The sequence below is a fragment of the Fistularia commersonii genome, chromosome 31 (assembly GCF_037954325.1).
Source record: "Fistularia commersonii isolate RoL2024-O1a breed Wild chromosome 31, RoL_Fcom_v1.0, whole genome shotgun sequence".
Classification (NCBI taxonomy): domain Eukaryota; kingdom Metazoa; phylum Chordata; class Actinopteri; order Syngnathiformes; family Fistulariidae; genus Fistularia; species Fistularia commersonii.
Genome location: NC_141314.1, coordinates 6,395,207 through 6,420,165, shown reverse-complemented (window position 1 = coordinate 6,420,165; position 24,959 = coordinate 6,395,207). Strand labels below are relative to the sequence as shown.

Genomic DNA, 24,959 nt, shown 5'->3' with positions numbered 1-24,959 from the left:
ATCCACCTAAGGTGATCAGCTATTTTGCAAAATGTCAAATTTGCTTTTCAAGGCTCTGCATCCATTCAATAAATACCTGTACGTGCTGCGCGTCGTGGTCGTATTGGCACCAGCGGCCGCTACGAATCACTTCTCTTGGCAAGTTGCGGAGCTATAATCACCTTTTTTGTTGTTGTTGATGTTGTTGTTGTGATTTCTCTTCCCATTTAGTGCGTGCTGTACTTGTGGTCACTGAAGATCCTCTACCCAAAGACACTCTTTCTTCTACGGGGAAACCATGAATGTAGACATCTGACAGAATACTTCACCTTCAAACAAGAATGTGAGTAGCGCTTCCGCCCAACGTGGCAGGATAGTTCCTTCTGTCGCTCTCACATGCAACGTATTCCTTCTGTTAAAATGGAGATGCCTGGACCACTAGATCTTTTGAGTATCTAGTACTTTGCCAAACATGCTTTTAATGTTAAAGTAAGTCTTGATATTTGCCATGCAGAAGTAATGATAGAAGTAGAGGTTGAGGTTCTCCTCGGGGGAGGATCAGGAATAAGTCCATCAGGAGGTCAGCACATGTTAGATGTTCCGGAGAAAAAGTCAAACCGTGACGGTTTGGTCGTGGACGGAGGAGGGACGGTGAAGATCTGGGGAGAACGATGCTGAGGTTTAAGGACAGATTGTTTGTTGGTGTGAAAGGTAAGAAGGAAGAAGATGATTGGCTTGCAGGGAGGAGCCCAAAGGAGAAGAAGAAGATGAAAAATAATGCAGCTGATTTGAAACCATCGGTTTTGCCGGGTGAGACGACGGCACAGCGTACGGGAGCTTTCCCTTTGCAATGTAAACCGATGAACTCCAAGCTGTGTTATTCAGGTTTGCGTCGGGCGCCACTTACGGCAAAATACCGCTCGCTTGATTATTCCAGGCTGTCGATCGGCTGAAGTGGTCGAGCCGAAGTCGAATTACCGCTGCGGTGATTTTGACAGCAACGGCGGATTTCTGTCTTGAGAGGCAGCACGGGTTCAAAGATACGGCAGCTGTGCCGTCGGTAGAGGGTGCCTTCGGGCTGGGTTATGCTAAGATACTTACAAAAGGTTGTTTTTTTTCTTCCCTCTGTCTGTTTCTCTACATATTCCCCTCAAAAACTCATAATAATAGACCCACGGGGTTGTATTCCTGCCGCCAGTGATGTTGAAACCGTTTCTTTGTGCCGAATTAAAAAATAATTGGCTAATGACAGATCATCATCTAAAAGGGGTAACATTTCATTTTGGGTGCTTTGAACGCAAACCGGACTGGGACACTCGGTTAAACTAAACTTCCACACGCAGAAATGATCTGTCAGTTTGTTTACCGCCTTGGCGTCAGTTACAGCGAGTAAAACGTTGGCTAATTTTAGCTTAGCTAAAACAAAACAAGAAAGTTGCTGTCTTAAAACCCCAGGAAAGCATAATTAAGGTCTAAAAACCAAGCTGAGACTATTTTTCTGTCAGATTTATACCCTGTTGACATTAGCATTTAGCTAGTCACGTTAGCTTATTAATTAGCCCTGAAAGAAATGGATGTGCATCCATTTTGTTTGCAGTGATCGTTTTTATAAAATATTTTCCTGCACCTCCACGCTTCTTTCACGGCGTCTCTGGTCGATGGAGAAACAAAACAGGACTTGCTTGAACGCTCCATCGCTCACCTTTTTAAATATTTAATACTTGAACTAACGCATGGCTAATGAGCGCAGCTAGGCTGTTGGACCTGATTCCACCAAACACAACAGAGCGGCACTGGAGCGCTGAAGATTAGCTCAGAGGCCGATGGCGCTGGCACTTTTTGGGGGAAATAGTACACCGCTGATGAGGTGTTTCTGTTGTGTAACCCGCTGTAACACGAGAATGAAGGTAGCTCCAATAAAACGCTTTTGCGTCTGTTAGCTAAATCTATTGAAGGAAAGCTAATCTGCCAAACATGCTAACATTTGCAGTTTATATCACAGTGAATCACCTTTTCTCACGCGCTTACTTGTTACTTTTTGTTTTTGTTCGTTATGCATTCCTGAATTTGCATAATGCACATCCCTTTAGCATACGCAGAAAGCTAAAGAGGCTATGCTACTTATTCCCCTGATTGTTTTGAATTACATCCTTCAATCAGTTGATCGGGTACTGTTATCAATCGAATCTCTTCGGAAACTCGCGTCGTATTTTCTTCCCTTCTATCTCGTCCTCCATCTTTCCTCTGGAAGTGAGTTTTTCCGTGTCCTGTCCAAGAGTGGGTGATTAGCAGCAAATTAATTTGGCCTTTAATGATTGGCTCAGGGACTTGCTCCTCTGTGTCTGATTGGCCATGGGACGAGGAAGCTAATTTCCCCTGGTGCTCGTGGCGAACAGTGGTCGCCCTCAATTACCATCTGCTGTGTGTGTGAGTGTGAGTAACACAAGTATGCAAGTGCATGTACTATTACTGCATGCTTGTGCAAGTGTCTTCACAAGTGTGTGTGTGTGCACTGACAACTGGTGGACCAGCAATAATGAGGGCTTGCTCCATACAAGGCAGATGGAGAGGTTGACAGTCACACTCGTCGCTGTAGCGCACACACACACACACACACACACACACGATAATGCTGGCTACAGTAGACTGGTACTCTGCAATACTGGCCTTGATTTGTGTACGTGTCGTTCTCATGTCCTCAAACCCTCTCTTTTCTCCTCCCTTTTCATCATCTTCTCACAGCTCTCAGCCTTCCCCTCCTTCTCCTGTCGCCTCCTATCAGTCTCTCTCCTTCTCTCTTTATGAAATTATTATTCTCTTTTTCTCTCCTCCCTCCCTCCCTCCCTCCCTCCCGCTCGCTCGCTCGCTCTCATCCAAAATCCACCCCGCTCTCTTTTGGTCCCTCTTTCTCCTTTCAGCTATTTTAATCCTGTGATATTGTTTCGTGTCAGATGTATTGTAACGGCCATGTGTGAAATGCACTTTAAAGATGCTGCGTGTTGGAAGTCTTTATTGATATCACTGCCAAATCAAAGGAGTTTTATATAGAACAAAAAAAAAAAAATCTGCCTCAGTGTCTCCACGCTGCTTCACGCGTATATTTGGGTCAGATTTGGTTCAGTGGAAGGAGTACTGTAGTTTCCCCATACATGTGTTGCGCTGATAACTCGCCGGACGCCGTTTTACGGGGTTTCTAAACCATCGCAGGGCGCAGACACGGGTCGTACGGGACTGCCGGGGAAAAAAAAAGAAAAAAAAAAAAAAAGATGGCTGCATAAATGAATCACGTGTTCTGTGGGAAAAATCCCACGTGTTTGTGCTTTTACACCCGAGTGAACTGCGTTTTTTTTTTTTCAGTGGGGCTACAGAAGTCTGTTTGAAAGCCGCAGCTCCTCAGATCCTGCCGTGTTCTCTAAAAGCTCCATGTTTGTTTGTCTTCCGTATTTCCTGCTACGGCATGTTTGCGTGTGATATGGAACGGTCGCACTCGGAGTGACAGGCACTGACTGTACGTTCGCCGGCTTCGGCGGCGCTTCAAAGCACATCACAATGCACTCGGGCGCTTTTTTGTCTCCCGTCTTGAAATATCTCCTCTCTCCCCACCCCTCTTTTCCAACTTCAGGTAAGATCAAGTACTCGGAGCAGGTGTACGACTCCTGCATGGAGGCGTTTGATTGCCTGCCCCTGGCAGCCCTGATGAACCAGCAGTTCCTGTGCGTGCACGGGGGGCTTTCGCCGGAGATCCACACGCTGGACGACATCAAGAAGGTACGAAGCGGGACGTACCTGAGTCCAGGTTTTTTTAATAAACAGCGCCGCAGAGGCAACCGCGATATGAAAAACATCAGTCTCTCATCGAGGCCTGCTTTATCAACGGAAATTTTTCATTACGGCCGCATATCATGCGAGTGATAAAATGAACCGGAAAATCCGCACCCTAGAATTTAAATCAACTGTCGCTCGGTGGGTTTGCGGGGTGACGTTTGTCGCCGTGGTAACAGACTGTAACCTAACGTCACAGGACACTCGTCACCCATCAAGCGACGTGTTGCAATGTATATATTATATTTTTAGAGAGTAATGACCTGTCTGCTCCGCCCGGTGGACCCGGCAATCGTGACGCCTTGTATCTGACGTCGCCGTGCACAACGGGGCTTCGCCCTCGCCGTTGATGAACGACCAATGCATGACAGACACACACTCGGAGGGATTTGAGTTGGCGTGATATCACTGAAAACAAGACATTTTATAACCCGGAACGTGCTGCTTTAAGGTTGATCACTGGAGGACCGGTTGCATCGTGCAAGGGACACGGGCGCCTGCAGCCACTGTGGATGCATCTAGGATCAACAATTAGCACGGTTGCAAAAAAAAAAACTGGCTTCATTCACGCGATGCACACCAATAGGCCAAAGAGACTCTTCTGCATTAATTTGCACGACAGAACAAGCGGTACTGAGTCTAATAACACTTGGAAAGTGTAGAAGAACGATTATATATAGTTTTTGGAGGGGGTATTTTGACAATTAGCTGTGTGCTAACCTAAACGTAACTGGCAGAAGTTAGAAGTGGTTGAGAAAAAAGAAAAAAATCCGCTGCCCAGGTAGGGGTGGGTGCTGGATTAAAAATACGGACTAAACAAAGGTTTGAAAAAGTCTGTTAAAGACATTTGTTTAGCACCTGAAGAACACAAAATTATACTATCATGCTAGGATGCTAAAATATTACTTTTGGAGCCCTCTTGGTGTGTGGATTTTTTTCAAACCTTTGAGAAGTCAGAAGTGCACCAGCTCTGGAAGATGCACTCTGAAGTCGTATTATTTTGCAGCAACTCCCACAGAAAGGGATGGGGGGGGGGGGGGGGGGGGGGGATAACATCCCCGCTTGAAAACGTATCCTCCTGTCATCAAACCACAGCCGCTCACCGCCTTGTTGTTTCGGAGCTTTTCTCTCCTCGCTCCGCGGAGCATCGATCGATTCCCTCGCCACTGCAACTCGTAACCCCGGGTTCCAGGTGGCCCCTGACCGGATAGAAAAGTTAGCAGTCGCCGCATGTTATTACGCTACTTTCACAACATCAGGAAAGAAATCTTACTATCCCCCCCCATCATTGCCAGCAGTGCGTTAGTATTAACTGTCGGAAAGCGTGGCGGATGGAAAAAAAAACTGTTAAAATGTTTTGATGTGTCATTCCAGTTTGTGGTATTTGGCATTTTTTTACGACTCAAATGCCAAAGCAGGACGTTACTGAAAAGGCCCCTCTTTAAAAAGACGCGTCGTCGGTAGATAAGCGGCCAAAGACGACGGAGGCTTTTCCTCACGGCTTCGCTTCTTAGGAAAATACTAAGAAACAATTGACCTACATACACACACACACACACACACACACACACACACGCATACACACAGTGTACACTGCATACAAAGGTCCACATGAGCAGAGAGACACGATGAAACACACTTCCTCATCCAAACGGCAGTGTGTTTCCATGGTGAATCTTCTGGTGTGACATCTTCTCCCTCCTGTGTGGTGAGGGGTTGCCATGGAGACGGTCTATAGTGTACATGTGTACCGCGGGTTTGCTTTTTCCTATCGTGGACTCCCAAAAAAATGCCGTCTAACGTCCTTCATGTCGATACGCTTGCTTGTCCGCTTGTGTGTGTCTGTGTGTGTGTGTGTGTGTGTGTGTGTGTGTGTGTGTCCTAGTTGGACCGATTCAAGGAGCCCCCAGCATTCGGGCCCATGTGCGACCTGTTGTGGGCGGATCCCCTGGAAGACTTTGGCAACGAGAAAACCCAAGAGTACTTCGGCCACAACACGGTCCGAGGCTGCTCCTACTTCTACAGGTAGGAACCGGCAGCGAAAGCAGAGCGTGAAGCAGATACCTTCAAAAAACAATCCCGACCCGAGGCACAGGCGGCTTCGCTTTGCAATCTGAAGTGTGTGTGTGTGTGTGTGTGTGTGTGTGCGGGAATGGCGTTTTTAAGAAATTTCATTTAAAAATCTAATAAGTTTCACATTCCGAGTGATATGTGTGTGTGTGTGTGTCACACCACCATCCCAAATCCAATAACCGTCACCGGGATTTTAGCAAGAGGCTGAAAACACACACACACACACACACACACACACACACACACACACACACACATTCACATTGAGCGTAATAGCAAACGCATAAACACGGCACATTGACTAACGCGTGCAGCTCTGTTTCAGCATGAAACGATATCCCACAATCCCCGGGGAGACTGCACGGTTCTGTTGCTATGACGACAGGCTACTCCTGCCAGATAGGGAATGATATTAAGATACAGTGAGAGGGAGAGGGAGGGCAACGTTGTAGGAGGGTTGGTGGGGAGAGGAGGTGAGAGACGGACGGAAAGTGCAGGAAAAAGCAGGGATATGTGCTGAAAGTAAATCCTAGCGCTTCCTCGCGAATTTGCCGGTTAACCCGGCGATCCGGCTTCGGGGGGCTAACTAGCCGGCACGGCCAGCAGCCCCCTTCGGGCACTTCCTGGGCTCACTGATACCCCCTGCTGTTCTCCGTCGGACTCGACATCAGACGACCAGAGGACGGCCCGCCTGAAGAACTTCGAAGATACGGAGGGGAGGATTTCAAAGGGTTTAAAGAAAAAAAAAGGTTAATTTTTGCAAGAATTTTGCAGGATCTAGCATAACTTGAAGAGTTTTTCAGGGCCATCCATCCAGGACTGGCAGAAGTTAACGTTAGAGGCTCATTGGTTAGAGCTGAGTCAGATGAGCAAAGATACTGAATAAATCTTCGCATTCGGGACGTCTGTCAAATACAAGAAACGTCCAAATGGTCCTCCCTTTTTACAAAAAGTGAACAAAACTAATCAACAATAACGCAGTAAACTTCTCCCGCTCCATCGTGTGTGTGTGTCCGCTCTGATCATGGATGACCCGCAAGAAAATTGCTCTCAACTTAAAACAGTTTTGCAACTTTTTTTTTTTTTTTACCCTTCAAAATGTTCTCGCCGCACCCTCTCACCACCGCGCTACGATAACACGTCATCACGCCGAGGGGATTTTTTTTTCCGTCACAGATGCATTCACCAGATGTTTTCTGCCCCCCCCCCTCTCTCTCTCTGTCTCCTAGTTACCCCGCAGTGTGTGAGTTCTTACAAACAAACAACTTGCTGTCCATTATCAGAGCGCACGAAGCTCAGGATGCAGGGTAAGCTCGAAATCTTCGAAATCTGTTTCCTGTGGCAACGAGACTTGATTTCGACAGGTCCGGTCGCCAAACGGGCAACAAGAGACACCTGCAGGTTGCAGAACTTACAGAACTTTCCGGGCGAAGCTTACGCCGACTGTCTCGTTATTTTGGGGGCAAAAACACAATGTCTGACCCCTAAATCCACCGCCGGCGTCTGTTATCTCGGTGAAAAGCCTCTAAATATAATGCAGCAATTAAGGCGGCGCTGCTCGTGTTCCGTCGCCGTTTGTTGAAGCCATTAGCAACATTTTTTTTTGTCATGCATCTGGGTCATCTGGATAAACGCTCCTGGCTCCCGCCACTTTAACAGGTTACACCTTTAAATATTATCGCTACGGTTGTGATTATATTTGGACGATATTTTTTCGACTGGAAGTTGCGGAGGGATCCCGCAGAGCCGAAATGGCTGCTACGGATCTTAATGTGATGCTAATGTGATCCATCATCTTGTACCCGATATATGACGACATAGTTGCAATTGGTTCAATGCACAGCATTATCTAATAGCAACTGTTATATTTGTATTATGCACTTGAATGAACACTTATGTGTGTTTATTGATATAGATTCATGTTGAGGTTTTTCTTGTACGCTCGGATTTTTACTTTTCGTCCCATTGTTTTGCGACGGGGCTCAGCGGCGGCGTGGAGGTTAGCGCTTACGCATGACGGCGAGAAGGTCCCTGACCTTTCTGTGTACAAAACATCGTCCAGACATGTGAAAGGTTATTTGTGGCCCTGTGATTGGTCCAGGGTGAACCCCTCCTCTTGCCCAATCACGTGCAGGATAAGCGCGGTAGATAATGAATGAATGAATTGCAATTTTCTGATCGCTAACACACGATTCAGCGATTCCTCCTCCTGCAGGCTCTCAGATCTCCGTTTTTTGCAAATCCACGGTTTGTTTGTAACGTGGGCCATGTGTGTGCGTGTGTGTGTGTGTGTGTGTGTGTTTCTCCTCTCCCAGGTATCGTATGTACAGGAAGAGCCAGACTACCGGTTTCCCTTCGCTCATCACCATCTTCTCTGCTCCAAACTACCTGGACGTCTACAACAACAAAGGTTTGACTCACACGAACGACTAACCCGTCGCAAAAATCAACCCGTTGGTGACGTCCGTACGTGTCGGTGCATATCTCCCCAGCCGCGGTGCTGAAGTACGAAAACAACGTGATGAACATCCGTCAGTTCAACTGTTCCCCTCACCCGTACTGGCTGCCGAATTTCATGGACGTCTTCACTTGGTCGCTACCCTTCGTGGGGGAAAAGGGTATCGTATAAAACACACGCGCGTTCGGTCGATAATGACGCGGATTGATTTGCGCGCCGCCATCGCCCGAAAGGAGATCTCGCTTACTATTGTCCCGGTGCCTCTCTATATACACAGCTGTTATATCAGCTTAAAAAAAGTGGACAGCCCCTACTTACAGGATTAGAGAGTGATGGGAAGCCAGAGCTTAGTCGGATTTGTTCTTGGCTACACATCAGGTTAAAGCGTCTACGTGTCTCTGCGTTCTCCTGCAGTGACCGAGATGCTGGTCAACGTCCTGAGCATCTGCTCCGACGACGAGCTCATGAACGACGGAGACGAGATATACGATGGTAAAAACAAAAAACAAAAAAAAAAAACCTGCAAACGACCCCTGGTGCGAACGCACTGTGAGACGGGGGGGCGACGGGTGTTACTGATTCGTTTCCCAACGGAAGTTTTTTTTTTTTTTTTTTACAGCCAGCGCAGCGGCAGCCAGGAAAGAGGTAATCAAGAACAAGATCAGGGCCATTGGCAAGATGGCCAAAATGTTCTCAGTTCTACGGTAGGTTCACATCGGGGTCATTGAAATGAGTTTATGTGTCTACAGTATGTGTCCCATAATAAACACCCCCTTATTTAGCGGAGAATGGAAAAAAAAATAATAATAATCACATACTGGACACAGCCACACACACATAAAGATGTGTTTCTCACCTGCAAAATCAAACCTACCGTATTTTCCGACTATTGAGCGCACCTGATTAGTACCCGCACCGGCTAAAAATAAATGAATAAATATATGTGTGCATATATAGGACAAGCTCGTCTATAAGCCGCAGGTGGTCACGTTCTAACATGAGACATTTATACAGAAACTTTTTTCAAACGGCCTCAGAATTTCATGGTAATTTCATTGGTCGGATGCGACGAGGTTAAGTGTTTTGGCAGCGTTAAGCTTGTTACCCTAAAGAAAAAAAAATCTATAGATTTAAAAAAAAGTAGCGGCTTATAGTCCGGAAATTACTTATTTATTCTATCAAAATTTGCTGAATTTGATGAGAAATAATTGGAAAAAAAAACAAAAAAAAAAAAACATTTGTCTCTTTCTGTACTTCATTTTCTCTTTATTATTGACGATGCTGTCTTTGAAATGCTGCCATTTTTCCGAGACTTTCAGGAAAATTCAGTGAATTTACGAGAGGAGTTTTAGGGGTGAGGGTGGGGAAAAGTGTCAGGGGTGATAAAAAGAGTATGAAAGGAAAAGTTGGAGAGGATGGAGGTGAAGAGCAGCCGTGGTGTCGGATTTGGAAACACTGAGGAGACGGGAGGCAGCACAGATGAAGATGTGGAAGGAGTCCAACAGAGGGACGGCACAGGGGAGATGTTCTGGAGATAAAGTCACACTGAGATGATTTAGACGTGGACAGAGGAGGGATGGAGAAGATCTGGGAAGAAGGATGCTGAGGTTGGAGGTCTGGAGGAAGACCTGAGGAGGTTTATGGATGGAGGAGAAGAGGAGGCAGATAATTGCCTTCAGTGAAGACTCACTGAACAGACTGGTAAAAAGAAACAAAAATGAGAAAAATACAAGATTAGCAATGACCTGTCAAGAACCAAGATGTTTAAAATGACATCATAAAATTATATGTGATATATAAATCACATTTTGTGTCATTGCGGAGCAGATTTGACAAGTGCGTAGCTGTTGCGGTAAATCGCCGCAATTTCAGCCGAGTGGTGTTACTTATGGCTCCGCCGAGGTCGATTCTGTGACGTCTGATTCAGGACGCTTTGTCAAACACCGAGGAAGTGTTGTGTTTTCGCAAAGAGACGTAAGGCGGTAAACACCCTGCCGGGTGTGTGTGTGTCCCCGAAACTTTTACGCGGAGCGTACTCTCTGGAAAGGGAACATTTGAAACCGTCATTATCTGGCATCCTATTCTCATCCTCGGCTCTCTGTTTTCCACCCAAATGCAGGGAGGAGAGTGAGAACGTGCTGACCCTGAAGGGGCTGACCCCCACAGGTATGCTGCCCAGCGGCGTGCTGTCCGGGGGCAAACAGACTCTGCAGAGCGGTGAGTGTTTCCTCCACGTTCGCACACGCACACACACACACACACTCCCAGTGAAACACACCTTCACACAGGGATAGCAAACACGCAGCCTTATCTCCTCCTCCTCTTCCTCCTAAACTGCTCTTTACTTCCTGTCATCCCCCCGGCCCTGTGACTCATCATCTCTCCACCTCGCCTCAGAGGATACTAACAACCCGCTGGCTGGTTGCGTGAGTGTCTGAGAAATCTAGGGTTCAGCAGCTTTCCTGTAGAAGATGAGCGAGGGACAGACAGCAGTGTGTGTGTGTGTGTGTGTGTGTGTGTGTGTGTGTGTGCCAGCTACCGCTAACACCAGGTGCCCTCTGAGCCGCCACAGCCTCCGCTGCGCCGCAGGCCTCACATGATTCAAGCCTGAAACATGCTTTTGAGGACATGTGGGTGTTGCGTGTTGCAAATTTCCTTCACACCTGCACCGGAGACTCCCGGAGTGGAGCCCGCCTGCAGACCGACAGCGCCCATCTCGCCGGTCACACCGGTTTCACGTTCCGCCTCCCCGCCGGTCGTCACACCCACGATCAACCCCTGACCCGGACTTTTACCAGCATCTGCACAGAAGCATGTTTCAGTCTTCACCCCTATTTTCTCCTCCTCCTTCTTCTTCTTCTTCTTCTTCTTCTTCTTCTCCTTCTTCTTCTTCTCGGATCGTGTCATCTCCTCTCTCTTCCTCTCCTCCTGTTTTCTGTTTGACCATCCCTCAGCTACCATTGAGGCCATAGAAGCCATCGAGACAGTTAAAGACGCCGAAGGTAAAATGCCAGTCATCTCACTGTGTGTATGGGTGTTTGAATCTGTTCACATACACACACGTGTGAGTGTGTGGTTGTGCTAGTGTGTGTGTGTGTGCGTGTGTGTGAGCAGCATGGCTAGTCTCTCAGCCATCCATGCTCATAAGTTCATAGATCCCCCCCCCCCCCGCCACACACACACACACACACACAAAGCGCTGAGCTCTTCTAACTCCATCCGCACGCCGCCGCTCACTGCATCGAACCACAAGCTTACGAAAAAAAGAAAAAAGTGACATTCGACTTTAAGTTTCATTTTCTGCCACAACACTTCATCACACAATCCACACCCTAACGCACTCGCAAAACCTGCCGTACACACGCACACACACACACACACACACACATAGAAGAAGCGGGAGTGGACGTGGTTGGGCGGGGCGGTTGAGGCCAACCGGCGTGTTTTTCTTTGTGTATAATAAGGCGCTCTGGTTGTGTCGACGTTAAACATGCGATCAATCTGTTTCTCCCCGAGCAGAGGGTCACCTGAGATTGCGAAACCTTGCGCAGACATCAGAAACAAACATTTTCTGTTTTATCCCACACCCCGACACTCGCGACCCCAGCTCGCGGGGAAGCTCTGAAATGTTACATTGATTTGAAAATCCTTCTTCGCAGTCCCGGCCTCCAAATCTCCGATAACACGTCAGCGACATTTTTGTTTTTTTTTTATACGATCTAACGCGGTCCGTACGCGTCTGACAGAAGCTCTCCCAGGTCCTTCTTTGCCGCAGAACAGATTGTGGTCATGGCGTTGGATGTTCTGTATTTCCCTTAAAAGAGCCTCAGCGGTTCCTCTGCACGTCTTAGCAAAGTCTAGTCCTTTGTGTGTATCTTCACCGTTGTCTATCTTACACCGACTGCATTCCATAATTTAAAAAAATAAATTATGGCTTTCGTCGTGCTTTTTTTTTTTTTTTTTTGTAATTTCGATGTGTTAGATGGGTGTCTGCTGTGTAACGCAGTGGCTTATTGGTGAGTAAGTGCATGTTTAAGGGTTAATAAAACAGTGGATGTTGTTCAAAAGGCGTGCTGATCCTTGATCAGGACAGGAGCTTTGCTCCACACAAAACTGTTTTGCGCCATCTTTCCGTCCGGCTCCGAGTCGTAGCTAATGGCGGGGTTATTATTCAGGTCAACCGCCTGTCCGTTAGCCGTCCCCTAGAAATGTATCAGCGCCCCGAGCACAAGCGCAAGTCGCCAGACCTCCTAAAATGCCAGATAGCTTATCTTACTCCATCAGATTTCTTTACCAAAACATCTTCGACGTTAACACAGAACCATTTTGCATGTTTTTTGTATCCACTCGATGCCACGGAAAATCAAACTATTTCCCTTAAGGCGTTTCCGTTGCTATGAGTTTGCCAGCACAGGCTTCAACAAGTCCCCAGATGGGACCAAAACAGTTTTTTCTGCAGTGTGACTCCTATTTCCCACTATTCTTTCACCACCGATATCACGGAAGAGGCTGCAGATCCAGGCTGTTCGGCGGTTCTATCCGAGAAAAGTTATACGTCTGCTTAAACTGATTTGCAGGTTTAAAAATCAGCGCGGTAAGTCAACCCAGAGTCCAACCATTGATTTCTTTGTTATAAGGAACCGACATTTGTAAAGCTTGCGTAAAAAACTTACAAACGACCGCTTCTGCGCAGCGCTGCCTGGTCCGTACCGTCTCGGACTCCCAATCCCAGATGACGATGACGGAGATTAGACTTCTCGCCATGTGCGGTTATTTCCGTTCATCCGAACCCAAAGCTTGAAGGAGCTAAAAAAAAAAACAAAAAAAAAAAAAACAAAGCAGGAAGATATAATTAAAACTACTATTCTAATCCAACACACTCCTTTGACTTGCATTGCATTGGGATCTGCTCTCGCTCAAAGCTACCACGGGTTCAGATGGATGAGAATCAGGAAAAATAAAAATAAAGAAAGACAGAAAAAGTAAAAAGTCTTACTGACTATTAACTGGTCTGCCCGTCTCCGCAGCCATCCGAGGCTTCTCCCCACAGCATCGGATCAGCAGCTTCGAGGAGGCCAAAGGTCTGGACCGGATCAACGAGAGGATGCCGCCGCGGCGCGACGCCGTCAACAGCGTGGGGCTGTCGATGGGCCGGATGAATATGGGCGAGCCCAACGGGACCGACAGCAACAGCAATATACAGTGATGGACCCTCGACGCCGTACGCCCGGACACACACCTGCAGTTAGAGCACTGACGTTGTTCCATATTTATAGATACCTGTACATAGACAAATATAAACAAGATAAATGCATCACACACACACATACACGTACACACAGACATGGACACAGTATTACATATACATATAACGAGCATTGCAAACACACACACACACACACACACACACACACACGATTATCTCCCCTTCCCCCATCGCTGTATGTAAAGGCATGAGTGTACCCAGACTTTTGCACCAAAAGGCTGAGTTTCTCCGCGAACCGCTCGGCCCCTCGATTCAAAGACCGACCACTTCCACGCACGGGGCGCCACCACAGGCGGAAAGGTGACGGGAGATCTCGCCCGTGCACGTCAGGAGGAGCTGCTGTGCGCCGCCGTTCCACGGATGTGGCCCCTCCCTCCTCCCCGTGACCCGGGCGCCATGGTGGAACGTGTAGCGTGAAGTTTGCGGCGATCCGAGGCGGCATTTGAAGATACGCGGAGTGGCTTTCTCCTGTGTATTTCCACAACGGGACGGGGACCGAACACGTGAAAATGTCCATTCAGTCTTATATAAAAAAAGAAGAAGAAGAAGAAGAAGAAGGGGTTCCCTTTGCAGTGAAGAATGTTACAAGGAGTGTCCGGAGACGTGTGGCGATAATCTCAGCTACGGTCTAATCTGAGCCCTTTTTATTTCGGGGAAGGAGAACCCCATATGCTTTTGTAGCACCGCACCTCACCCGGCCTCCACCTGACGTCCGGCGGAAAATCCACGCAATCCCGCTGATCTCAGGCCAGTTCACGCTCCGGAAAAGGCCTGGTTCGGGTTCATAAGGTCGCGATGTGGGAGGGAGGGAGGGAGGGAGGGAGGAGGCGGGATGCTCGTACGTTAAAATGTAAGAGTCGCGTTCTGTCGGTTCTCTTTGTACGCCCTCCTCCGCTCCGGCCGTGCAGCCGGGCCTTCGGAGCGGGACTAATATATCCAGAGAGGAAACAGACTCGGCGGCGGCCCGGACGCCGGGAAGGAGTCTGGAGATAAAGGTCTTTGTAAAGCATTTATATTAACGCATCGGTGCATGCACGGTTAAGTTCTTTGATAATAATGTGAAGATTATATTTGTGCTCTGTGTTTCACTATAGTAGGTTTTTTTTTTTTTTTCTTTCTCCTCCTTGTTTTTCTTGCTGATATAAATGAACTGAGGAATAATTATTTATTTTGTACATAATGTTAATTATATTTATTTTTTTGTATTCATTTTGTGTTATATATAAATATACCCCTCCCCAATGTTTTTCTTTTTCACTTCCCGTGTCTGCCTTCTTTCGGCCGCTGTACAGAATGACGGTTCGCTTTTTTTTTTTTCCCAGAGTGTCGAGTCCACGTTCCCCCCCCTCCGTTTTTTGTCCATGTACAGGAGTTGTTTTTAACAATAAGTATGAATAACATTAAACTAGCATCGACGAATGACCGTAATATATACAGAGGCACAGACATCCGGGCGGCCCAAAAAGCATGAATTGCATGGATAAAATTTGCGGCGAGACACATTTGAACAGACGAGATGGTTGTTTTGCTGTCACAATTTAAAAGGAAAAAAAAAAGTGTATTCACTGATCATAATTCTTGATTCCTCTTGTTATTTGATATTTATGATTCTATTTATTATGGACGTTATTCTTAATATTTAAGCTCTCTCTCTCTCTCTCTCTCTCTCTCTCTATTTCCCTCTCTCTCTGCTGGTTGCTATTCATGTTGCGTTGCTCCTTGGTTGATCTTCTTGTGCTTCTTTGGGAGAGGTGAACCCCCTGGGAGACCCTGTGCCATAGAAACTGTGCCACGGTTATTCTTTCTCTCTCTTTCTCTCTCTCTGTTTGACTCCCCAGTCACTGACACTGTAAGCATGCCCCATGGGACGATCCACTTTTTTACTCTTGAATAAAATATGCATGAACCTTTAGTATGGATACCGAGCCTTTATTTAATTTTTTTTTTTTTTTTTTTTTTTTTTTTTGAGGGGGGGGGATTTTTAGCCAGAGAGTGTAAAGGGACATTTTTATTTTATTTTTCCGAATTGATGGTGGGAATACGTAAAAATAAAATAAAAATAGAAAAATAAAAGTATGTGATGTTACGGAGTAATACTATTTAACCCCTCTAACTTAGTCTGCCATCGTTTTTTCATCACCTGAGACTAAAACAGCGCAGTCAAGTTGGAAAAATTCATTTTTAGCATTGATGTCTGTCAAATTTCCCTCAATCATTCATTCTCTATACCGCCTATCCTGCAGCCGATCCCACCAGTCAATCGCAGGGCCGCGTGTAGAGGCCAACAACCATTCACACGTCCGAGCAGCTCTCCGCTGGACCTCATGCACGTGTTTGGACTGTGGGAGGAACCCGGAGAACCCTGAGGAACCCCATGCAGACACGGGGGAGAACACTGGGAATCCATCCTTCTGGCTGTGAGGAGGAGGCGCTAACCGCTGCCCTGCCCTTCTTCTCTTCAGCTTACTTTGACATACCTTTATATGAAATCAAAAATACTCAACACATTTTCACGTGTTATGAATGAAGAGCAACGTAAATAAAAAAGGGAAATGGATACGAGGGTAAATAAATAAAGGAAAAATATTTTGTGCATTTAACGGCATCACGTTTCATTTAGTTACCGAATATAGGCGTCTAACACCACAGGTACGAACGCTCATTTTCCAAGGAAAAAGCATCATCCGTGCCAAATGATCAAATAGTGGTAAATTGACGTATGATGATGATGATATAGTCTCTCAGAAGACAATTGTCCCTCCAGTGTCCATCATTTGGGGGGAATGTGCTCTGAAACATTGGGGGCTTTTCTCTTCCTGATCATGACCCGTTCACAAGGAAGCGAAAATGTGTGCGCAAGCAGAACGCAGAGACGTGTCCAGGACAAAAAGTTCATCCAAGAAGTCAGAATATCATTTCCCTTCTGGGCAAAGGCACAATCCGGCGGTAACTCCTAATTCGGCCCCTTGCCTGATCGCAGCCGGGGTCTCCTTCAATCTTCACGCTCGCACCGCCATCTCATCCAGCATGACTTGCAGGTTTCAAATGGCAGTTATTTGCTGTGACACTGTAAAAAAAGAATAGAAATATCCTTTTTTTTTTTTGTTCACTATGCACCGTTAAAGTTCTTTTTCAACTCTCACAATGATGAAAACATGCTGCGGTCGCGGGTATTTGTGACCACCCCCAAAGGTGGAATGCACATTTCAACTGAACAGAAACTGAAAACAGAAAGACACAGATCTGCAGAGAGAGAGAGAGAGAGAGAGAGCGAGGTCTACGGCAGAGGAGAAAGCATAGCTTCATTTTGTTGGAAAACCTCAAGAACAAACCAAGGTGAGTGGAGGTGTTCTTTTTTTTTCCCCAACTCCCTTGAAGGCGAACACTGACTGAAGTTAAGCGGATTCTTCCAAGCGTCAGGGTTTCCTGCTTCCTTTGTGTGTGTATGAGTGAGTGTGACTGCCTTTATTTGTTTTACGGGAGGTGGAGGGAACATATCCATCTGTTCTATCTTTTGGAAAACCCCTCTTTTTCTCTCACAGTGCGTTTCTTGCTAAGTTTCTCTCTAGAGTTACAACCAAAAACTACAGAGGGAAACAAAGGTATAAATCACCCGAGCCGGATTCACCGGGATGAATAGTTGTCTGAGTTTAATACCTTGAATGCGACACGGTGTCTAGAAGGTTCCTCAACTCCCAGGAAGGATCTTGAACGCCTCTTCCACGTGGGATCAGCACATCCTGACAGGAATGGTGGCTGCCCGCCCCTCTCTTTCTGTCTCTCTCTCTCTCACACACACACACACACACACACACACACAGATGCAGTGCCTCAGAGACCAGGAAGCTCTGGTCCCAAAGCCCCGTGGGAGTTTGCCCAAGATGCTCGCTGCGGCCACGGCTGCCATGACGACAGGAGGCATCGCGTTCCAGTGTCCCGAAAGGTTATTTGGCTTGGTTGCCATGGTGACGCTCATCCTGACCCTCGGCCCGCTGGTGAATGGACTGTTTCTGCTGGTTGAGGAGATGCTGAACCATAAGAATACAAGGTGAGGAGAAACGTGTGTGTGTGTGTGTGTGTGTGTGTGTGTGATCTTCTCACAACACACCCTTCAAATCAAATGCCCGCCTCCCACCTCCAATGCCCTGAAGCGGTTGAGAAGAATATCCAAAGTCAAATAAGCCTTGACATGACTTGAAATGTAGAAATGTGAAACCAAACATAAAAAAAAAAAAAAAAAAAAAAATTAAACCAAAATTCAAATGAGTAAGATGTGATTTCTTGCGGGTTCATATTTACATTTTGACTCATCAATATAAGTTAAAAAAGGACTTTTCTCTACTGTAAGAAGAAATACATGAGTACATTTTATATTTTTTTCTTAATTGGGGGGGGGGGGCACACGTGTTATCAGCCATGTTTGTATTGACTGTATATTACGGTCTGCCATATTATTCTGATTTGTGTGTGACCAGGTATAGAGGCGGTGTGCCCGGCAGTGTCCTGCAGGCTTGTGGCTGGAAGATGGAGACCCTTCTGGCCGCAGGGCTGTCGGCATTTCTGCTCTACCGCGACGAAGCCGCTCTGCCGCCGGGCGGCTGGATCCTCATCCTCCTGGCCTCCGGGCAGTACGGCCTGCTGAAGACCCTGGGGCTCCTGGTGACACCGGATCTTTCTCACTGCACAAAAATACACAAATGAATATTAGATTAAATCCATACGAACGCGTGTCGGCTGAGGAACGGTATTCCAAATTGGAGAATCTGACAAAAATCAGATAAGTTACTGAAAACGGAGCAGCAAACCGATCAAGCGATAGCGTGAAAAACTCTTAAAAGAAATTCATTAAAAGGCACTCAAAAATGTCAAAGAACTTGCCGTAATTCCATTTAAATATGAATATGAATTCTTTATATATCCATACCATAGATATAGGAGTGTTAGAAAGGGCGGCTTGTGTGCAGAGATGCTTTCTCCAGGTGTGGTGACCTCCTTGTGCTCCGCTGCAGGGTCCGTCCGAGGTGGAGCTGCTGGACACCTGCGAGAGGAGGAAGATGAACGTGGCCCACGGCCTGGCCTGGTCCTTCTATCTGGGCTACTTACGGCTAGTGCTTCCGCGTCAGTGCCATCACACACACACACACACATATGCAAACACCTCAAGACATAAAACTGCTTCTGTAGATTCTACATTTCAAGGTGCTTGTGTGAGTGAATTCTGTGTGTGTGTGTGTGTGTGTGTGTGTGTTTGTGTGTTCTCAGGGTTGGACGATTCCATCACCGCTTTTAAGGCGAGACAACAGCTGAGTAAATGTATGGGCTGGACCTCCAGGAGACTCTTCATCCTGGTGCCTCTCGACGCCAATATCACTCACAAGCTGGAGGAGGAAGACAGCAACATCCGTTTCTATGACAACCTCCCCAACAACGAGATCAACAGGGCGGGGGTCATGGGACGGGTCTACAAGCACAGCATCTACATGGTGATGGATGAAAATCAGAAGGTAGGTGAGGAAAAACGTGTGCGGGGCAACAAAAAAAAAAAGAAAGTTCTGTGAATAATTTTATCCAGGATTTCAAAAAAACATAAAATAAAAAGTGTAAAAACAAGCGAGATGTGAGACAACACCTGGAATTCTGCGGGAAAATCACATTGGGCGAGACAGGCAGAAGATAAGGAGATAATCCCCGAAATCGATGAAAGATAATGCGAAACGGCGGCAAGGAAGCAGATAGCGTCGGGAGAGTGAACGCCGCGGAGGAGATCAGACGGTGTCGCAGCAAAGTGACCTGCGGGGCCTTTCACGCCGCTCGCTTCAGATGCCACTCTGCCCCGCATTCAGATTGTTTGATGAGGCAAATCTTCTGCAGATTGTTCTCCTCAAGAACCGGAGCCGTCTTTGTTTTCATACAACGTCAAAAATAGCACGTAGCAGTTAGCGTCCATACAGAGACGGGAAAGGACAACCAGCGGCGGCGGCGAGGTCTTTTACTCCAAGAGCAAACGAATGTTTATATTTAGTGACTTCCCTTACAATCAATCCAACGCTTATTTCTGAGAATCAATAAAAACTGCAAATGATCTGAATGTCAGAGAGAAAGTGCAGAAAAAGACGGAGGGGAGTGAACTCGTGCAATTTTCCAGCAGAATCTGGAATGAAGAGTGATGCTTGAAAGACGAAACAAAATGTGGGATTCCCTATAAGTGTTTCGGATGGTTCACGCAAAGAATTCTTCACCTTTGGGTTTTGGACATATCATTCTTACCGATGCTGAGATGTGCACCGCCTTTTTAACAGACAGGTTGTATTTGTTGTTGGTGTCTAAATACAGGAACAAATATGATCAGCGGCCAAGAGAAGATTTGCAATGAGGCCTGATGTGTCCGTGTGTGTGTGTGTGTGTGTGTGTGTGTGTGTGTGTGTGTTCCTGCAGGCCCATGAGTGCGTGCTGGAATACGCCACTCCTCTACTGACACTGTACAACATGTCCCACGAGAGCAACGCTGGTTTGGGGGCGCAGGAGCGCAGGCAGCAGGCCCTGCTGTTCTACACAACACTGCGGGACATTTTGGAGAGCTCGCTGGAGTGTCGCAACCATTACACACTTGTCCTCCTGCCCGGTAGGACGAGCACAACGCCATGTGTGTGTGTGTATTCCATAGTTTTGGTTGTGAACTCGTCCACAGTATTGCTTTGTTTATAGATTTAATTGTAATGTAAGCGCTTTCTGCTTTCTGTTCGTGCCTAAATATAAGTCACAGTCGTTCACGATGTCTGTTTAGGGGATTGTTTTCAACACCATGAGTTAATTGACTTTCAATTCCCCAAAATGAACCTGTGCCGGGAAAATAACATGCAAATCAAGCGTATGACTTTCATGAGGCACAGGTTAGCAGCGACCGCTGGCGGCGGCGGCGGCCGTGACCCTACCGGGTAACGGAGGGGTCGGGTAAGGAGAGGAGGAAGTTAGTTGGTGTGATGGGAGAGGATGCAGAGGAAAGGGTTAGATGATTGGCTGTGGGGACCAAAGGACAGGTAAAATCAACGAAAAACAAAATCCTCATGAAATTAGTAAGCAGTTGTGACAAAAGATCCGATCCGTGGTGCCGTCTCAGCTTCCTTTCATTTGAAGGTTTGTTTTAAACGAAGAATTCACTTACTCACCTATTCATGGGGTTTTCATGGCTGAGCAGAGGTTGGGAGACACGTCAGTGACGGCGTGTTCCCAACTGCAGAAGTTATCTTCTAAAAGTGAGACTGTTGTGATGCTTTATGATCCCAGTTGTTGACGAAGTCCGTGCTCCACAGAGTAGCGTGGGGCTTTAGCACCCCCTTCTGGCCTGGCTGTCAGACACAGGTCTGATCACCAAAAAGTCCAATAAATGCGGATGCAGAAACAAATACTTAAGTGATAATTATTTAGAAAGTGAACTAATGTTTTTTTTTTTCAAATTTACGAAAATATTCTTCATTTCATCCCTGGAAAAACCCAGAGTTTTAAAGTTAGAAATTCACTGATTTGTCGAGAGAAAGTCCTCTATGTTGGTTCCCCTTGCAGCGCAGCAGTCATTATAGATGTAATCATTTATGCGGCAGTCAGATAAATGCATTTGTGAGTTTTTTTTCTGCAAAAAAAAAAAAAAAAATTAAACGGGATTCAAAGTGTTTCCTTTCATTTGCGCTGTCAGGAAACGTGTTTCTCTGTGCAATGAAAATCTACCTATGCTGTTGCAGAAGATGTAGGAGTAAATTGGGAAAAGACAAAATAAAAATAATTTGGATGTGCAAGTTGATATGTGGAATAGAATAAAAATGTAAACAGTCCACTGTCTGTGATATCACTGTCATATCACTTGTATCATCACCAAGTCGGAGGATGAAAGATTACATTTGATGCAGATAAATACCCATGACAATGAGAGACGAGCTGATGAAAGGTCTCACCATCTCCTCTTCCAGACAAATGCGTGGACGACCCTCACTTCCTGTCCAAGGCCATCCTCAGGTACTTGAAACAGCAGGAGAAGGAAGAGTTCTACCTCTGTCCCACCCCTCAGCAGGAGATGGCGCACAACCACCAGCACATACCTCCGATGAGCACCGATCCCACGCTCATGTTCAGCCTGGACAAACCCCAATCCCTCAAGGAGAACAGCTAAAATATTTAGACCAGGAGACGTTCAATGAAGGCATTAGATGGCGAATATTTGTTTTTGAAACTTGAATCCAGCCTCTGTCACTCACCTTGGATTGAAACCAGATTCAACCGAGACGTTTCTCTTCATTCTCCGAATTTCAAAACAATCGTGCCACAATAAATATCATTTTGATGCCGCTATTCCGATTGTCATCTGCTTCTGAATGCACGGTGATATTTCGCAGTACGTCATCTGTTCAGTGCACGTGGGTGAGGAAGATTCATGTGGCTGCGAGGCCGAGAGAGGTCCTGACAATCGATTGACGAGCTACCAAAAGAGTCGCTGAGTTTGAAGATGTCCGTTTCGTAGATTCATGGCAAAGAAAAGAGAACAAACTCCAGATGACATGCAGAATAAAACAACACCGGAAATAACAGCGATCAGAACATATAAATTGCCGTCGACGACAACGTGCAGCAACTTACAGGCTTGTAGATAATCGAGTACTTCATTGCTACCAATCAATTAGCTTTCAATCAATCAATATAAAGGGAAACAAACACAAAATAACAAGCAACACAAGAACACAATAATCAATATCAGCTCATTATCCATAATTTAGTTCAAGGCTCCTATATATCACCCTTAAAACCCTTCTGGTCATTACATAACGCTATTACGTCATATGATGACAAAACATGGCGTCATGTCTCATTGCATCGAGGGTTGAAACAAAGAGGTGGCGTATTTTGGATCGAAAACATCATGAAATTGGCCTTGAGATTTCATTCAGCGACTGTAAACGTAGACTCCAGTTTCATTTTTTCGGAATCCAGTGGGGATGGTACGAGTCCGACTCAATCCGAGACGGAAGCCGTTCTTCTTGTCGCTAAACGTAAGCGGAACTTGAACAAAGGCGGCGGATCAGCCAATGGGATCAGCCAGGTGGGAGGCTGATGAAAGGTTAGGTAACGTTACGGCAGAAAAGAAACTTTTCATTCTGAAAGCGGGAGTAGCGCAGATACGAGTCCGGTCAGGACTCCCTTGATTTTAGTTTTAGTGAGAAAACCAACACGCCCACAGAGAGTTGACCTATTTCTTTATACTAGTATATTCTCGTTTTTCACCGATAAAGGAATATCAGACAGAAAATACCATGTCAAACTCTGCAATCAGAGTTCTTTGAACAACTTAACGGCGAATTAACGTTTAACCTGTGGCAGTGAAACAGTTCACCTCCACTCTTACAAACACGTTACATGATTTGTTTAGTTTATTTTATAAAGTTTATTAATCTGGATACGGTCGTACCACGGTCGTACATATATACATATTTGTTTTCTTTGCATCTTAAACTTAATACACCACTGGGTACTTTTCAAGGAGATTTTCAAAAGTCAGAGATAAAATATGATATCGCTCACTCCTAATAAAAACAAAACGTAAATTCACCGTAACAGAAGCGTAGATGTGGGAAATAAGAGCTGTCGCCATCCGCAACATGTTAAGACTCTATAAACAAAAGTCACACTGCAAGACGCCTGACAGCACACCTGTTTATCTGCTCATCAGAGTTGAAAGCGCTGTGCGAGGTTGCATCAGACGGCCTTTCTCTCGGCCTGCCTCTGACAAAGCCAGGGTGAGAAGGAGGACAGCGGGATCTGGTCCAAAACCACTCAGCATTACGACCAGGGGACTGCACGCCGCTTGTTCCAACGGTTTATAACACAGCCCTGAAACAATGGCGCATTGTTTCCTCCTCACCGGCGCCGTGCAGGAACCGGCCTCTGGAAATTCGACGGTTCGCAGTTCACGCAACTGGAGGAGATAATTCACGTTCACGCTTCTCTCCGCAGATAACTGTAATCTGGACAAACAAAACCAGGTTTCTCTTTCTGAAACCACAGTGGCTCCTTGTTTTCCGAGCGATCGGAGTTTTCCACCGGGCCATTTGTCATGAATGAACCGGGGCACCACCTCCACCTACGCCCCATCCGGCAAATTAGACCAGTTTCACGACATCCCTGAACCTTAACCGTGATGCATCTTCAGTTATATTTTCAGGAAGACGACTCATATTCAAGCAGAGATGGACGTCAGGTATTGTTTCTCAGGCTCCGATCGATGTACGGTAACTACGTCTACTTTGGCTTATATTAAAAGCTTACAGATCGCACAGTGTGAGTTTTTTTTTTCTGGTCAGTTCCCTTCCAAAGAGGCTCTCAGATGACTCTGGACATTGTTCAAACGGTGATATTTGGTTTGAATGTGGGTTGTGACGTCAGTGTCGCGACACCAAAGGTCAACCTTATGACTCTTTCAAGTTTTCACTGCTGACAGATGGGGCCGGAGATTTCCAACACACACTCGCCGAATTGTTTGGACAAGGGTTTTTTTTTAGCCTTTGCAACATTTGTTTGATTTTCGGTTTCTGTCTGTCCACCACTCACCGTGGAAACGTTTCTAAACTTCACGGCGATTAACCTTTGGGTGATTTAGTTGACTCTAACGTTGACTTTAAACAACTCCTTTTTCACAGCGGTACGACATTACGGCAGTTCAAGACAGTAGTTTGTCTCCTATCGGAGTATTGATATGATCTTTTGTCTGGCCACGTGACTCGTTTGATAAGGACTGTCATAGAGTCAAGGACAGACACTTGACGCGTTGTCATGAAGCTACGAGGGAATACCGAGACAGGTCTGTCCTGTTCTCCACCAAACACGACATTCTGGACAGCTGAGATCAGCTGACGGACACGGTTGGATGACGGCTACTGCCTTGTGACAGCGTTCACAATGAATAAGAGCCGTCGCAGCTCATCAGAATAGATTTCTTTCATTGGCTTGAAAAAAAAAAAAACGTCAGAGCAGTTTGAGGATCATTGCAAGCTGCTGGCTCACTAAGGATAACACGCAATTTATACAAATGTTTTTCATATTTCAAAATATAGTTTCCCAACTGGTTGGTGGAAATAAAACGAGAAGGTAAATGACGTCCCATGACCTAATGTTTTGTCAAAAAAAAAAAAAGAAAAATTGAATTATATATGTATGTACATACTGTATATATAACTGGTGGCAAAACGCAATCACAACTATATTTGATGCAGTTTTATATTGTATTACTGTTTTGCCAAAAAAGCAGCTGGGCTATTTTTATTTGTTAAAAACTGATGTCAGCCCAGGATGGCGGATTACACGTAAGAGAAGGAAGTGAAA

General features: G+C 46.1%; 2 protein-coding genes and 2 long non-coding RNA genes across 9 annotated transcripts in view; 2 read left to right on the top strand and 2 right to left on the bottom strand.

Moving 5' to 3' along the window:
• The window catches only part of ppp3cb (protein phosphatase 3, catalytic subunit, beta isozyme), a 30,778-nt gene extending 15,268 nt beyond the window's left edge, over window positions 1-15,510 (top strand). For 2 of the 4 annotated variants that reach the window (XM_086178674.1, XM_086178675.1), the window contains exons 4-14: window positions 211-322; window positions 3,602-3,747; window positions 5,687-5,826; window positions 7,104-7,181; window positions 8,190-8,284; window positions 8,367-8,492; window positions 8,747-8,824; window positions 8,952-9,036; window positions 10,452-10,549; window positions 11,287-11,334; window positions 13,360-15,510. In XM_086178674.1, coding sequence (XP_086034800.1) covers window positions 211-322; window positions 3,602-3,747; window positions 5,687-5,826; window positions 7,104-7,181; window positions 8,190-8,284; window positions 8,367-8,492; window positions 8,747-8,824; window positions 8,952-9,036; window positions 10,452-10,549; window positions 11,287-11,334; window positions 13,360-13,538 — 1,185 coding nt within the window. In that variant the 3' untranslated portion in view covers window positions 13,539-15,510. The remainder of the gene's footprint in view (window positions 1-210; window positions 323-3,601; window positions 3,748-5,686; window positions 5,827-7,103; window positions 7,182-8,189; window positions 8,285-8,366; window positions 8,493-8,746; window positions 8,825-8,951; window positions 9,037-10,451; window positions 10,550-11,286; window positions 11,335-13,359) is intronic. The other 2 variants (XM_086178676.1, XM_086178677.1) reach the window with 1 other exon arrangement.
• Window positions 9,867-13,388, bottom strand: LOC147215728 (uncharacterized). The gene is made up of 3 exons (XR_015109213.1): window positions 13,333-13,388; window positions 13,006-13,138; window positions 9,867-10,030 (listed from the first exon to the last, which is right to left on the bottom strand). It is a non-coding gene; the product is annotated as an uncharacterized LOC147215728 (long non-coding RNA).
• A 1,318-nt stretch (window positions 15,511-16,828) lies between the features above and the next one.
• On the top strand, window positions 16,829-24,040 carry sting1 (stimulator of interferon response cGAMP interactor 1). Of its 3 annotated transcripts, none has more exons than XM_086178680.1 (7): window positions 16,829-16,934; window positions 17,420-17,646; window positions 18,074-18,257; window positions 18,608-18,716; window positions 18,861-19,102; window positions 20,034-20,220; window positions 21,560-21,930. In XM_086178680.1, exons 2-7 carry the CDS (start codon window positions 17,420-17,422, stop codon window positions 21,757-21,759), a joined length of 1,149 nt encoding a protein of 382 aa, XP_086034806.1. In that variant the 5' UTR covers window positions 16,829-16,934; the 3' UTR covers window positions 21,760-21,930. The 3 variants fall into 3 exon arrangements, with proteins under 3 accessions (XP_086034806.1, XP_086034805.1, XP_086034804.1); XM_086178679.1 differs by lacking the exon at window positions 16,829-16,934 and adding an exon at window positions 23,311-24,040 and having other exon boundaries at window positions 17,348-17,646; window positions 21,560-21,605; XM_086178678.1 differs by lacking the exon at window positions 16,829-16,934 and having other exon boundaries at window positions 17,348-17,646.
• LOC147215726 (uncharacterized) lies at window positions 18,140-19,304 on the bottom strand. Its single transcript, XR_015109214.1, has 3 exons — window positions 18,974-19,304; window positions 18,523-18,636; window positions 18,140-18,277 (listed from the first exon to the last, which is right to left on the bottom strand). It is a non-coding gene; the product is annotated as an uncharacterized LOC147215726 (long non-coding RNA).
• Window positions 24,041-24,959: the final 919 nt, after the last annotated feature.